Source organism: Hylobates moloch, unplaced genomic scaffold, assembly GCF_009828535.3.
Source record: "Hylobates moloch isolate HMO894 unplaced genomic scaffold, HMol_V3 SCAFFOLD_2, whole genome shotgun sequence".
NCBI classification, from domain to species: domain Eukaryota; kingdom Metazoa; phylum Chordata; class Mammalia; order Primates; family Hylobatidae; genus Hylobates; species Hylobates moloch.
Genome location: NW_026652277.1, coordinates 93,598,129 through 93,613,297, shown reverse-complemented (window position 1 = coordinate 93,613,297; position 15,169 = coordinate 93,598,129). Strand labels below are relative to the sequence as shown.

General features: G+C 38.5%; 1 protein-coding gene across 7 annotated transcripts in view; it reads right to left on the bottom strand.

Annotated features, from left to right (window-relative positions):
- Window positions 1-15,169, bottom strand: part of COL9A1 (collagen type IX alpha 1 chain) — a 197,949-nt gene that overhangs the window by 76,345 nt on the left and 106,435 nt on the right. For 3 of the 7 annotated variants that reach the window (XR_009212388.1, XM_032154050.2, XM_032154087.2), the window contains exons 2-7: window positions 14,435-14,585; window positions 12,347-12,395; window positions 11,438-11,511; window positions 9,750-9,827; window positions 9,486-9,618; window positions 3,084-3,480 (exon numbers count right to left, since the gene is read on the bottom strand). Coding sequence is in view for 6 of the 7 variants with exons in the window: in XM_032154050.2 (XP_032009941.1) it covers window positions 3,084-3,480; window positions 9,486-9,618; window positions 9,750-9,827; window positions 11,438-11,511; window positions 12,347-12,395; window positions 14,435-14,585 (882 nt within the window). In the remaining variant the exon portion in view is untranslated. The remainder of the gene's footprint in view (window positions 1-3,083; window positions 3,481-9,485; window positions 9,619-9,749; window positions 9,828-11,437; window positions 11,512-12,346; window positions 12,396-14,434; window positions 14,586-15,169) is intronic. The other 4 variants (XM_058435315.1, XM_058435319.1, XM_032154107.2 and 1 more) reach the window with 2 other exon arrangements.

Sequence of the window (15,169 nt, the reverse complement as noted above, 5' to 3'; positions counted from 1 at the left end):
TCTTCAGCAATTGTCAGCAACTTCAGATTTCAACCCAATTGGTGAGAAGTCTAAGAAAATAGGCCATAAAATTAAAACAAGGGGCTAAGGACAACTCATGGACACACAGGCTTTGTCTATGGGCTTCTATGAATGTTTGACTACCTTCAGTTTTCAAAAATGAGGAACAATGTGGGAACACTAACAAAGCTTGAAAAGGGAAGAACTGACCCACGTGGGAATTTTCAAATGAGAGTCCGTCTGTCTGGAACATTGTACCTTGTCTTCTCCTGGATGATGTTTTCATCCCCAGGACTCCTTTCAGACATCAAATCCCTTAGGAAACATCCATGGCCCCCAGTCTCATGCCTCCCTGCTCTCATCTGAGTGAGGAGATTTTTTTTCTATGTGCTTCTTAGCATGCAGCACTGGCCACTATCATGGTCCTTATCATGCTATATTGTGATGATCGTTTACTTGTCTCAACTCCTTATCCTCAATAGACTGAAGAAAAAGTCTGTGATTTATTTCTCTTTGTATACCCAATATTTACACACTCAATGAAAGTTTACTAGGTAAATAAGCAAGTTGGATTAATGTCTGAGGACATGTTTTATACTGTACAAACTTCTCACTTTTTAAAAATTTATTTGGTTTTTCCTGCAAAGTAAATTCTGAAGGCAAATCACAAATGCCTTTCAAAGTAAGAATAATGAGATTCTCTATAAGGAAAAATATGTGGTTGCATATATTTTTCTTTTTCCCAAAGGAAAGCTAGTTGGCATAGCAGAAGATAAGGTAGATCAGAAAAGTTGTACCTAACACTATTTCTTACAAGTTAATAGATCTGTGAGTTCACTTCCTCAGCTGAGAAATGGAGATAATGCCATCTCTACTTTCTATCTTACAAGGTTGTTGCAAGAATCAAATAAGTTAATGGGAATAAAAGCATTTCAAAAACTTTGAATTGGTATATTAAGCATATTAAGATGACGTTTTAAAAAAGTGTAAGTTGGCTTTTCTTACATAGTGTTCTAATTCTTAAAATGAAGTTTGAGAAATACATTTTGGTGAGAAGTTTGAATTTCACATCGTCACTTCCAGTTGTTAAATGCGGATAGGATTGTTTTGGCCTATAACCTTGATCTAGTTTCGCTATCATTGTCACTGTCATACCTCCACCATCAACAGCCAATATGGAATGTTAATGGGCTGTTAGGCTCAAGTTTTTTTGTGTTTCCTGTTAAGGGAGTCAGAATTCAGTCTGAAGGAAGATACTTGTACATGACGACTTCAAATATTTTTCACATTGGCTATGGTATGCTGATTTAGAAAAGCTCCTTGGTGGACCAGAAGCAGAATGTAAAACCAGCTGCCAGGTTTCTGGTTGCACTCCTGCATGTGGTAGAATAAAATAGAAAGTAATTGGTACTAACTGGTCTCCATTGTGATGTGAGAATAGAGTTGGCAGAAAAATCTACAATCAGCTCTGACATTATTGGCAAGGCTATAGTATAATGAAGTAATAGTGAGACTTTAGTTTACCGCTCTGGCAATAAGACAATTTAATAGCATCTTAGCTCACAGAATTTAGTGTTATAAAGACATCTATTTTTAATCCAATGAATAAATAAATAAACGTTTAAAATACTTGACTGATGTTTGTAACAGTGAGGAGGTAACCTAAAGTATCTTTCCCTTCACCCATGGCCCAGAAATGAACAGCTATTTGCAGAAGTTCAGTGTTGTCTGAGAACCTTTCCAGTGTCATTGCAAAGATCTTGCTGCACGGAATTTCAAGATGGCACAACAGTAGTCCAATCGGCTTTCTAACCAAGCCACTTGAGGTGTGATAACTCATTAAATGAAGAAATACTTTCTCAAGAGTCTACAAGCCAGAGTAGTAACACAGCAGTTACAAATTGCTTCCTGTCCATCACAGAATATAGAAATTTCACACTACCCTTCACACTAATCACAATTCTTGCCTTGAAAACAAGTTATTTGAACAATTCCATTACTGAGATCCCTGATAACCTTTTCTTCTTTGGAGACGCGCACAGAAACAATTTGAAATCATCGTATCACCCTGCTACACTCCATGATATGGGTTTTGTGGCTAGAATTTAACAGCTCCATACTAGTATGAGAGAAAGAGAGAGAGAAAGAGAGGTTGGCATCAAGGTTTATTTATTGAGCTCTAAATTCCTTTGTTTCCTTCAAAAGAACACTTGTCCTCTAAGATATATTTTCTAAATTCCTATCATAATATTATAAAACATCCTTTTAAAGCATTGCTCAAAGTATAACAATTCAAAATGATAGAACTATCTTGTACTAGTTGGCACAATTATTGTGTCAACATATAATTCCTTACCTTTATATCTGGGGATCTCTGCAGTAAAATCATGAACAGAGCTCTAAAATCCTTCACTTCTACAATATGTCATGCAAGACCTACTTCTAAATAAATCAATATTATGCATCTATATAACTTTCATTCTTTTTGACCAGACATCATATGGCTTTCTAACCTCATCTCTCACCACTCTGAAGATAGTATGTCTCACCCTCCTCTCTCTCTCTCTCCTTCACACACACACACACACACACATTTTCATATACATACATCATCCAAATCAGCGAGTCCCTAGGCCTTTGAATGTGATCTACTTATTATCTTTTTCCCTTAATGGTGTTTCCCTCACCTAGAATGTACTTTCTCCTCTCTTTTTGCCAATCCAAATCCTTTCATTTCAAAGTTCATTGCTTCCAAGAAACATGGGATTCTTGACTAACTGAATCTGTCACCCACCTCAACCTTACTTTGAATATTCTCATTAGTTATGTGTACACAATATGTGCCACATCAGTATGCTTTCTCTCTAAGTTGCCTCAGAAAGACTCTGGGTGCACTAGGTGAGCATGTAACACTTTCCAACTTTAAGTTCCTCAAGACCAGAAGCTATCTACTTAACTTCCTCTGATTCCAAATTCCATCTGGGACATGCTACACTCAGCTGATTATCAAAGATGCTTGAGATAATCATTTTTACCAATCCAGTTTTGCTTTAATCTGCCATAGTGTGTGGTTTTATACTTACTGGAACAGAAACTTGAGGATTATCTGCAAGTTTTCCCAGCACAGCAAAGCCATCAATGTCAATTGGGCCTCTTGGCTTTATAGGTAAAGATTCAATCCTGTTGCAGTCAACAAAAAGAGTAGCACTGCTCCTCTCCACGCCAATCATGATCTTATGCCACTGGGAATCAAACAAGGAGGGCAAATTCGAAAAGACTGCCGTTTGGAGACTTCCATCCAGTCCCTTGTATGAAAATGCAACAGATTGTGTTTGGCCATTAATCTTTATGCCAACTTGCTCCTTCCCAGAGGAATCCTGAATCTGCCAAATGTTCCAGTTCTTTTTGAGTGTGCTTCCAGTCATTCGAAACGTCGTCAAGAAGGAGTATTCTTCAGGCAGTCCACTGGGATATAAATTCCTGAGTAAAATTTTTAAATAGTAAATATGAATCTTGTTTCCTGTACCCATATGTATTTACCATATTCCCTTTTGAGGCCATTTTAGATGCCAGACCTACAGAAAGGCTACAGTGTAAAAACCTATGTACCGTTTGTTCTTTCATGACTGTTCATAAAGACCTTTACAGAAGTTCAATCATTCGTGTACGTTCATGGTCCGTCTTAAAATACACATTTTAAAAACACCCTCCCTCATGGCTAAGGAAGGTTCCCAATGCCACATAATCCCAACAATATTGCTATTTATACTACCCAAAGAGCTACTGTTCAGCAATTTCATCTCAGCCAAAAAATACATTCTTGCAAAGTTCTTGGCAACATTTCATTCACAAGTGAGAGAGGAGATCATTAGGAATGTAGATCAGCTGTACTGATCGTTTCATTAGGAATGAAACGATTTAATTAAAGCAGCTAGCAGCTTCTAATTTTTTTTTATTTTAAAGTAACATGTTAAGATTATTTGTTATTTCCATAATTGCTTGGGTATTCCACTCCACAATTATATCCCAGGCCCACATAAGTATTTTGAGAATCAGTAACTGAGGACTTCAGGAGCTTCTTCACACTGAGGATGTTTGTCTTTTTTTAGGGAGTTCAAATTATGATGTTAAAGTCGCAGTTTGACCCTGGATGTGTGACAACGGAAAAGTGACCAATTCTTACTTCTACTGCAACTCTATTGTTGCTTTTTTTTTTTTTTTTTTTAATGGAGTCTCACTTTGTCGCCCAGGCTGGAGTGCAATGGCGCCATCTCAGCTCACTGCAACCTCCACCTCCCGGGTTCAAGCGATTCTCCTGCCTCAGCCTCCCAAGTAGTTGGGATTACAGGCGCCCACCACCATGCCCGGCTAATTTTTTGTATTTTTAGTAGAGACGGGGTTTCGCCATATCAGTCAGGCTGGCCTCAAACTCCTGACCTCAGGTGATCCTCCTGCCTCAGCCTCCCAAAGTGCTGGGATTACAGGTGTGAGCTACTGCATCTGGTCCAGTTGTTCCTTAATCTGCCAACTAAGTCTGTATCATTGCTAACTCCTTTACTGCTTTAAATGGCAGAATAAAACCAGTAGTGTCCCTGAGGCTTCTCTACCCTATACAGAGACTGTGGTCTACAGCTGCACCAGCTACCTGGATATTCTTCTGCTGAAGCCAAGCTGCTAAAAGCTGAAGACTGAACTTTAAAAATCAGCATGTTAAATGTAAGCATCGTCTTTCAAGGACTTGAACATTATGTCTTTTTACATTTCTCCTTCTAAGCATAGAAAAATTCCTAAGCAAGGAAGAAATGCTAGGCAAACTAAATGCTAATGAATTTTCTGTGCTAAACAATAAAAATTTTGTATTTCTGAGAACAGTTATGGACCAGGACCCAGAATCCCAAATAACCTTCCTCCAAGTCAAATTCTTGTTATGTAGCCCTCTTTAATTTGCCAAGATCTTCTATCTTTACTTTGATTTTAATTATAAAACTTTATTATGTCTTATAACATAAACAAATCTTTAACTTCTTTCTATACAAATATTTTTACAAGCCCTCAATAAAATGAGTCAACTATCTCAACAAATTTTATCACTTGTTAGTTTTCTAAAGAGAGCAAAAAGGTTAACTTTTCATCTGAATACTCTTTCATCATAAAAGTATTTTTTTAACTATTACTTTGTAATATGACTGGTTTGTATTAAGGGTATGGGATGAATTATTTTATCCATACACCTTTTTTTCACTGGTGACATGTATTAATCTTACTGCAAAGTTTTCAGTTCACTACCTATGTTTTATATCCATTAAGTGGACATTTTAAAATATTCAATATGGAGCTAAAGAAAAAAATTATACAAGAATCATTTACTGACCTATTTTCCTCATATGAAACTGTCTACTACATGACTTCAGATATTTGTTTTAATATATTTCCTGTTTATCAATCAGTTTGTCACATTTTCTTTGACTTTATATTTTTCAGAATTATATCTATTCTGGAATAACCTCTAGAAGAGAAGCTAAGATTCACTATTCACAATAAAATGCACTGCCTATTGTATAATTATAAAACCTTATGGAAGTTTGTACATCTTACCTAACTTACCTCAATAAATTTGGAGCTGGGAGATAAATTTTCAAAGTTTTACTCAATTGTGAAATTGGGCAAGTGTCCATTTAAATTATAAATAAATTATTTTGATTATTATTTTTAATTAATGATTTGGATTTAACCAGATGCTTAAATAATTTATTTTCTTATTTTTGTCTAAGACAGTTATTGTTGAAGCATGAGGTTTTTTAAAAGGAAGATAAAAATCTAATGCTTCTTCTTCTCTTCCTTAAGCATTATTTTTCCAGGGTTCAAAAATAACCTAATCTGTGTTATCTATATATCTCTATAGATATACTGAGCAAAACTGTAGAACTTAATCAGTTTCCTTTAAAAAATCTATTTTGTTTCAATTCTGGAAGTCACAGTAATGTGTTTAGGTGACTCTTGTGAAAATACATCCTGAAGTTAACTGAGGGAGTTCTCCCAATTTGTGTTTCATTCAATCTTTCCCACTCAATGAAGAGATTATGTTAAAGGTAGGAAAGAACATGTCTTAATTTATCTCTGACTTGGTGTATGTAATGCGAAAAACTAAAAAAGAAAATAATTAATTTAAAATGATGGAGGGTAGGTTTGAGATTGCTAAATGAATACCTCAATTATAGATACATTGTTAAACTAATGGTAGCTGTCTCTTTCTCTCCATATATATGAAGATAATATATGTGTGTGAATATATGTAGAAATAATTTAGATTATCATGTTACTGATCTTTTAAACTAGGCTAGTATAGTATGTCAACATGGTAAGAAGAGAAAATTCATTTTCGTATTCTTACTAATAAAATATATATGTAGTTGCATATACCTAAGACCACTTAAAAATCTCACAAGCCGGCCAGGCGCGGTGGCTCACGCTTGTAATCCCAGCACTTAGGGAGGCCGAGGCGGGCGGATCACGAGGTCAGGAGATCGAGACCACGGTGAAACCCCGTCTCTACTAAAAATACAAAAAATTAGCCGGGCGTGGTGGCGGGCGCCTGTAGTCCCAGCTACTCGGAGAGGCTGAGGCAGGAGAATGGCGTGAACCCGGGAGGCGGAGCTTGCAGTGAGCCGAGATAGCGCCACTGCACTCCAGCCTGGGAGACAGAGCGAGACTCCGTCTCAAAAAAAAAAAAAAAAAAAAAAAATCTCACAAGTCTAATTTACAGAACAGTCAGCTCCATTGTCTTCTCTTGGAATACCTGAAATTCGGTTCTTGCAAATATGCTATGCACATCAATAAGTAAACTTGACAGCATACATAATTTAAAAGAAGCTGTATCTATAAATGATTTATTTTATTATATTACAGCCTTCAAAGAGTACCTTAAATGAAGAATCGTAAGAGTTTGAATGAAAGATTAAATAGTCTTTGGACCTTGAAACATTTGTTTGTGACCTTAACCCAAAAAAGACTGTGTTTTTAAGGAAAATAAACATAACACGTTTGTTAGTGGGAGTTGAGAGTGTAAAACTATTATGCTTAAAATAAGGAATAAAAAGCAGCAAAAAAAAAAAAAAAAGTATGTGTCTCTGAAGTCTTTCAAAAAAATAGAAAAGATAAGTAAGGATAAACTGTGACTCTATCACATTAGTTCCATATACTGTAATATTTTCCTCCCACAAAGATCCTGCTAATAGCTTCTTTCACTGTCTCGGAGCCTATGTTCTCTAACACAGAAAGTCCCTTTATATGAACATTGTCTACACCTTGTATGGCCGAGAGCAATTCCCATCCCTAGTCTCCTTGTCAATCAGCTTTTGAATTAGCATGACTTGGAGGGGAGATTGTAAAGAAAGGATCCTCTAAGGAGAAAAGACTTTCATATACATGCATTCTCTCCTTCTAGTGCTCTTCACCACTAATAATAAACACTTACCCAGTACCAGTAGGGATTGGGCTCTTCAAGCACTCTCCAGTTATGAACACCTACTCTGCATAGCAACCTCATGACATAGTTATTATTCCTAATTTTAAACTGAGGGAACTGAAGTAAAGATAGTCTAAGTACTTTCCCAAGAATAAACTTTACTGTTTACTTGGAATTCCACATGTCTGAGTCTCTAAATTTCCTCTTTCTCTTTTTATTCTCCTACTTTCTTTTCCTAATTTCTTCCTCCTTCTTTCCTTATCTTTTAATAAGCCTTGACAGTAAAACAAGATTTTTTAGTCTTTATGGGGGTAGGGAGTCAAGGGTAGCAAATGTGAGACATTAAATATAGCCTGGGTACACTATTTAGTGATAGCTCTAGACAGCAATAAAGATGAGCAGGAGGTAAGGAAGCCACGTGGCATCAAATTGATCAATCTCTGAACTTAAGAGTTAATGACAATATAAAAAATTAGCCGGGCGTGGTGGCGGGCGCCTGTAGTCCCAGCTACTCGGAGAGGCTGAGGCATGAGAATGGCGTGAACCCGGGAGGCGGAGCTTGCAGTGAGCCGAGATTGCGCCACTGAACTCCAGCCTGGGCGACAGAGCGAGACTCTGTCTCAAAAAAAAAAAAAAAAAAAAAAAAAAGAGTTAATGACTGTACCTCAAATCTTAGAAGAGAAAATCAGGTCAGCACTGAGGACCTCATGTCTTGCTTAATTATTTAAGAAAGAAAAAACTGAATTTTTAAAGCTTATTTAGCAACACAACTGGCACTTCCATACGTGAAAAGAAATTATGAGGAAAAAAAAGTGAATGTCACTGTCACCATGGTTTCAATCTTTCCAGATGTGAACGGTTTTCCAGAGTCAGTATGGAGTAGTGGTTAGAAGTAAAACCTTTGCAACCATTCTGCCTGGGATTTAGTCCTTCCAGCACGTTCCAACCCACTCACCTTATGCAAGTAAAATAAACTTTTGGGGATCCCTGATTTAAGAAAAAAAAGGTTAATAATGACCCTATATTACAGGGTTGTGATGAGAATGAAATTAATGTTAATTAGTAAATTTATAGAAAGGGCTCATATAATGTACTATTGTTGTATTATACAATAATATATAGTATGTTCAAAATATGAATTTCTAGCTATAATCTGGTACTATCATATCAGATTCTTCTAATTTGTTCAAAAGTTTTATTTTTATATACATTGAGTTTCTATATTATCTTATTGTTCTAATTCATTGTTTACCTTTATAACTTAATTTCTATTGAAGTCCTAATTGTCTCATTTATCTACTAAAGGAATCTTAATTCTAGTTTTTTTACAGTGTGCTAAAGCATATAATAATTATCATAATCATAAATAAGTATTTAGGTGATACCAAAACTAAATTGCTGAGATTCATTCATAATGATGACAGGACTCAACATTTACACACTAAAGTACCTCAGTTATAAATAAAGAGCAAAAGGCTTAGTTCCAGAGAAAGAAATCAGTGAAGTGGAGGATTTGATGTTGTTAGTATTACTATCATTGTTTCTATTATAATTATTTTAGTTTTGCTATGGTTTGATGTCTGCCAGGAGCCAAGCAGTGGACGTGTGGCTCTATTTCAGCACCAGGACACTTGAACAGCACCATTGTGAGTTTTCTAACCACTCTGTGGCTCCTAGTTAAATTTATGCTTACCCTCTGGCACTTTTCACAGAGGGTCCTTTCAGTCAAAACCAGACAAATTATAGAAAAACAGAAAGCAAGGTAATAAGAACATGTCCTGAATCAATGTATAACAGTCTCAGTGATGCTTTTTCCTGGAATGGAAACTAAATTACATACTGAAAACATGAAATGCGGTATTCAGGTACTGAAGATAGGCAGGTAAATAAATTTCTTCATCTTTAAATACAACTATAATCCAAGAAACACTGATCATAAGAAAACTCTAACATTGGATAGCTATCCATTTTTAATGCATTTGAGTCAGATAATTAGATTAAAATATTTTTGATAGATTACCTAGTTGGAATCCTGAAGTCTACATTATTTCCCAACTTGTAAGCCACCTGCAATGTAGCTGATCCCACTACTCTCTGGATAGCTCTTCTAGATGCTGCTTTATCTACCTGGAACTGAGAGATCAGATCAAACCCTATAGAATGGGAATACAAAATGAAAAGTCTAAAATGAGATTGGTTTTCTTTCCACAACTTTCCCAAATAAAAAAATATATATCAGGTTTATAGAAAGCATGCATTTTCAATAGGGTACATAGCTACTCACCTGGTAAGTCATCTTGGCCAATCCTGATCTTTGGACAGAGTTCATTTCCACCATTAGAATTGGAATTGACAGGGAATCCTGCAAAAGAGATAGCATGTCATTCTACTTCATCCACTCTAACTTAAAGTATAATAATAATAAAATTAAAATAATAATAATAATAATAATAAAATTTAGAACCAGAAAATTGCAATTGACCACAAAAAAAATTTCAGGATGTATCAATAATAATAAATATTTAAAATTCAATATTATACCAGCTTGCTTAGAGGTAAAGTGTTTGGCTTTACCTCCATGCCTCTATGATTATAATCCATCCACCTGCAATTCATCCTGGAAGGGGTGGATGCAAGGCAGAAAGTTATTCTAATAATCTGGCTGGGAAAATGTTCGTTTTGAAGAGGTTAGGCATTTGTTCCTTTTGAAACCAAAGCTGAATGGTGTCCTGAATGGCACAGGGTCAGAAGTCTGTTTGGAAAATTCCTGGTGGTTTGGGCTAGAAAATGTTCCTTAAACACCACAAATTTTAGGATTCCAATGAGATTCCAGAGCCAACCTTGGTCCAGTTCAGTGGGGCTTCTGGAGAGTAGAGTTCTCAGGAATCTTTGTCAGATATAGGGGCCTGGGGAAGTCTTGAGATTCACTAATCCGAAATAAAATATAGAGGATGCATTTGATTTCATAAATTCATTCTAAGAGATCAAATAAAGGTCCCGACTAGATTACTCCTAACATCTTAGAACTGGGAAGAGTAAAAAGAAAAAGAAAATAATCATGAGAAGGATTAAATCCTCAATTTGATAAGAAATCATAGAATGGAACTGTGTTCTCCTTACACAAATGGAAGGTCAAAGGGAAGAGAGTTTTTTCACCACCACAGAAGGCTTCTTGGAAATATCCAACCTCAGTGCCTTGCTAAGATTCATCTGACAATAGAGACTCTCTAGACTTCAGAAAAAGTATTATTCAGTTACAAAGCATGGGCCCGGCGCCGTGGCTCACGCCTGTAATCCCAGCACTTTGGGAGGCTGAGGCAGGCGGATCACCTGAGGTCAGGCGTTCAAGACCAGCCTGACCAACATGGTGAAAGCCCGTCTCTATTAAAAATATAAAAAATTAGCCAGGCATGCTGGCACATGCCTGTAGTCCCAGCTACTTGGGAGGCTGAGGCAGAAGAATCACTTGAACCTGGGAGGCGGAGGTTGCAGTGAGCCGAGATTGCGTCATTGCATTCCAGCCTAGGTGACAGAGTGAGACTTCATCTCAAAAAAATAAAAATAAAAATAAAAAAAGCATGGGTCTAACCATAATGGTACATCAAACATGCTGTTTATACTCTCCTCAACCCAAATTTTTGAGGTCCGTCCATCCATCAGTCTATTTATTCATTCATCCATGTATTCACCCAACATTTACCAATCACCATCTGTACTAGGCACTGCACTAGGCACTGCAGCACACAGATTGGCCTTCCTATCAACTGTGATTACTGACAGGACTTACTTTCCATACCCAGCATTGACCATGGAAAACCAGCTACTAACGTATCCCTGTGCCCCAAAGCTGGATTGAAGAGTGACAGTGTGAAGGGCCATGGATGCCTCACTCAGTCTTCAATCAGCCACAGCCCTGCCTGATCATTTCTGGGAATAAGTGATCTTTGAAAGTCTAGAAACTATGGCCCTTACTGGGGCGACGCTTGACAGCTGCAGATGCCCAGGGTTCCAGGAAACTGCACACAAAGAAGAAAACTGGAATTTTCCTGAAGAAGAGAGAAGAAAAGTGACTCAAACAGGAGTCCCTGCAGATGGGAACTACTTTCATATTTTCAAACCTGGTAAACCTAATTAATGTAAGGTGACCAAATCTCAGTATAGTTTTTTTTTCATTTATTTTTTTTTTTTTTTTTTAGACAGAGGTCTCACTCTGTCACCCAGGCTGGAGTGCAATGGTGCGATCTCGGCTCATTGCAACCTCCACCTCCCAGGTTCAAGCAATTCTCCTGCCTCAGCCTCCTGAGTACTGGGATTACAGGCACGTGCCACCACACCTAGTTACTTTTTCTATTTTTAGTAGAGACAGGGTTTCACCATGGTGGTCAGTATGGTCTTGAACTCCTGACCTCGTGATTCGCCCGCCTCGGCCTCCCAAAGTGCTGGGATTACAGGCGTAAGCCACCACACCCAGCCTTCATTTTTACTTTGAAACCCTACTGAGAGATGTAAGGACCTCATGTTTCCAGACCCCACTGTCCCTGTTGTTTTATTGATCTCACCTTCTCGATATCTACCTATCTCACTGTTTTGGTACCTATTTCTTTGTCTCTGTTTTCTTTTATCTTTGATTTCCTTCCTCTCTTTTTCTGTGGCTGTCACTTTCTCTCCCTTCCTCTGTCTGTCTTCAGTTTTTTGTGTCTGTCTTTGGTTCCTCATGCTTACCCTCTTGTCTTACTCTCTCATCTGTCTCTCTCTCTCTCTGTCTCTCACCTTGAGGCTCACCTACTCTCATCTTACCAGTGCTGCAAAAATACAGACCCTTGGTTCTGAGGACCCCCCACCCCCGTCTCCCCACCACTCTTTCCAGAGTTATTGTCTTACCAGCAGGTCTTCATTTTCCCAGTTGATTTTCTTTGTTTGCCAACAGTCCCTATGAAGAAGGGGTTGGAAGGGAGTCACTGTCCCCTCACGACCCCTTCACTGTCACCCTAGGACTACGAGTTCTGGGCCCAGCCTTGGTCCCTCCTGCCCCCGTGAGGGCTAAAAGCAAAGGGAGAGAACCAGAGGCATCTCGTGACACTTTAAACTGAAGCAAAGGGAAGGGGTGGGGAGAAGCAGCGCTGTAAGCCCAGGCCTAGGGGTGTGTCCTCAAAGCTAACAAGGTTATACTGAAGGAGGGATTTACAGGGGAAAGTTTGCTGAAAAGAAAAAAATAAAATCAGGATGTGGGGAAATTCACCAGAAAGATCCAGGCAAGGTGCTATAGGAACACAGTAGATGCTTTTAGATCTGCTATAGGAGTACAATGGCAGCTTTCAGAACTGCTATAGGAATACAGTGGAAGCTTTCAGAGGGCTGAGGTTCCAGTAAAAATGTGCCCACTGGGAGGCGGAGGTGTGGAAACTCGTGGGAGCCTTGGTGCCCAATCAACCGAGGTTTCAATCACCGTTTATTCTGAAGCTTACTAGTTGTGTGTCCTTGAGAGAGTTACTTCACCTTTCTGTAACTAGATGCCTTAACTGTAAAACGGATTGAAAATACTTACATTAAAACAATGGTTTTGAGAATTACATGAGGTATCAAAGGCAGAGGGTCTAACACCCAGCAATCATTATTTGTCATCGTCCTCATAGCTAACACTTCATTATGTGCCTCCCTCTGTTGAAAATGCTCAAATCTTAATGCCATTTAATTCTCACAACAACATTATAAGGTAAGACTGAAGTTACCATTATTCTCCAAATAAGAAAGTTGAGGAACTGGAAAATGAAGTAACTTTTTCAAAGTGCCATGCCTATTACTAAATACACATTCCCTCTCTCTACCTCATGGCTGGAAATCCTGATAAAATGTAATATCAAGCCCCCTAGTTGTTCTTTCTTCTTAAACTCTGAGACTACCAGAGTTGAGCAGAGGACACTGTATCTGGAAAGAAGCAACATATTATCCTCCATTAACAAGGTGAGAGCAAATTACAAGGAGCACAAACCTAGAGAGAGACATGTTATCAGCATCACTATCACACATGCCATGCCCTCTCTCCAGAACCTGAGCACCTCAAAAGAATCCCCAATAGCCCCCACATCACCTCCCTTCCCATCCACTCAGCATGGCCTACCTCTGGCCTTGTCTTGAGGGACATGGGTGGTTACTCCAAAAACGAAGACTCTAAAGGTCAGAAGATCCAATGATCTCAAAAATCATAGTACAAGCAAAGTAATTTTTAGGTGAACTTTTTTTTTAAGAGACAGGGTCTCAGGTCTCACTCTGTCCCCCAAGCTGGAGTGTAGTGGCATAATCATAGCTCACTACAGTCTTGAACTTCTGGGCTCAGGGGATTCTCCCACCTCAGCCTCCTGAGTAACTGGGATGATAGTCATGCACCACTACACCCGGCTTCTTGAAATTTTTTAATTTAGTTTTCTAATTGATTTAATTTTTATTTAATTACAAAACAATAGTGTTGCTTCTTATTTTTCATTTGTTTATTTCTTTTCCAAAAAAGTCCTTTCAGCTTCTGCCTCCCCCAGCTCACTGATGAACTGTAAATCAGGCAAACTTAATATCCATGCTCTTGCCCTTTTATTTTCTATTTATAGCCCACCTGTTGGAGTCCTGTCTTTCTTTCCCAGAGGGACACCCATTTCCTCATGCTGTTTGGGGCTTTCTACAAGTCTCTGTCATTTGCCTTCTGTCTATCAAAATTCCCATTCCCTACTGCAGCCATCCTGGCTCTGTGACAGAACTACAAATGACCAGATCCTAGCTTATTTGTTTAAGTCAGTCAGGGCTCATGTGAAAGAAGCGGTCTATTAACCTCAGAGGAGAAACTGCAGCTGGGGACCTTCCTGACATCCTGAAGTCACAGGAGGTAAGCCAGCCTGAGATTCACAGGGGAAAAGGCATTTTCCAAAGGGACTGTCCATTGAAGCTATTTATTTGCATGATTGATACTCTCATATTACTTACTCCGGTAAGAAAGGAGAGAGGGATTTTTCATTATAATGAAGTGTTTGGGAAATCCTTTCATTGCTTTAGAGATCTCAGTTCCGCATTTGCCCCTCTCCTTCCCACTGTAATGAATCCTCTTCAAGTAGAATTTGAAATCAAGTGAGGGTGCCTTTTAATTAAAAATGAAAGGATAGAGAGAAAAATAGGTTTGCTTATAAGTGGTGTGGCTTTTTTCTAGCTTGGCAGTTTTATTTAAGATGGTAGGAGCAAGCAATAGCTATTTTAAGAAAGAAAGTAGGCTGGGCACAGTGGCTCACGCCTGTAATCTCAGCACTTTGGGAGGCCAAGGTGGGTAGATCACCTGAGGTCAGGAGTTCAAGACCAGCCTGGCCAACATGGCGAAACCCCATCTCTACTAAAAATACAAAATTTAGCCAGGCCTGGTGGCACGTGCCTGTAGTCCCAGCTACTTGGGAGGCTGAGGCAGGAGAATCGTTTGAACCCAGGAGGCAGAAGTTGCAGTGAGCCGAGATCACACCACTGCACTCCAGCCTGGATGACAGAGTGAGACTCCATCTCAAAAATAATAATAATAGTAATAAAAAGAAAGAAAGTAAATCCAGGCCAGGCAGGGTGGCTTATGCCTGTAGTCCCGGCACTTTGGAAGGACAAGGCAGACGGATGACTTGCACTCAGGAATTGGAGACCAGCCTGGGCAACATGGTGAAACCCCATCTCTACAAAAAATACAAA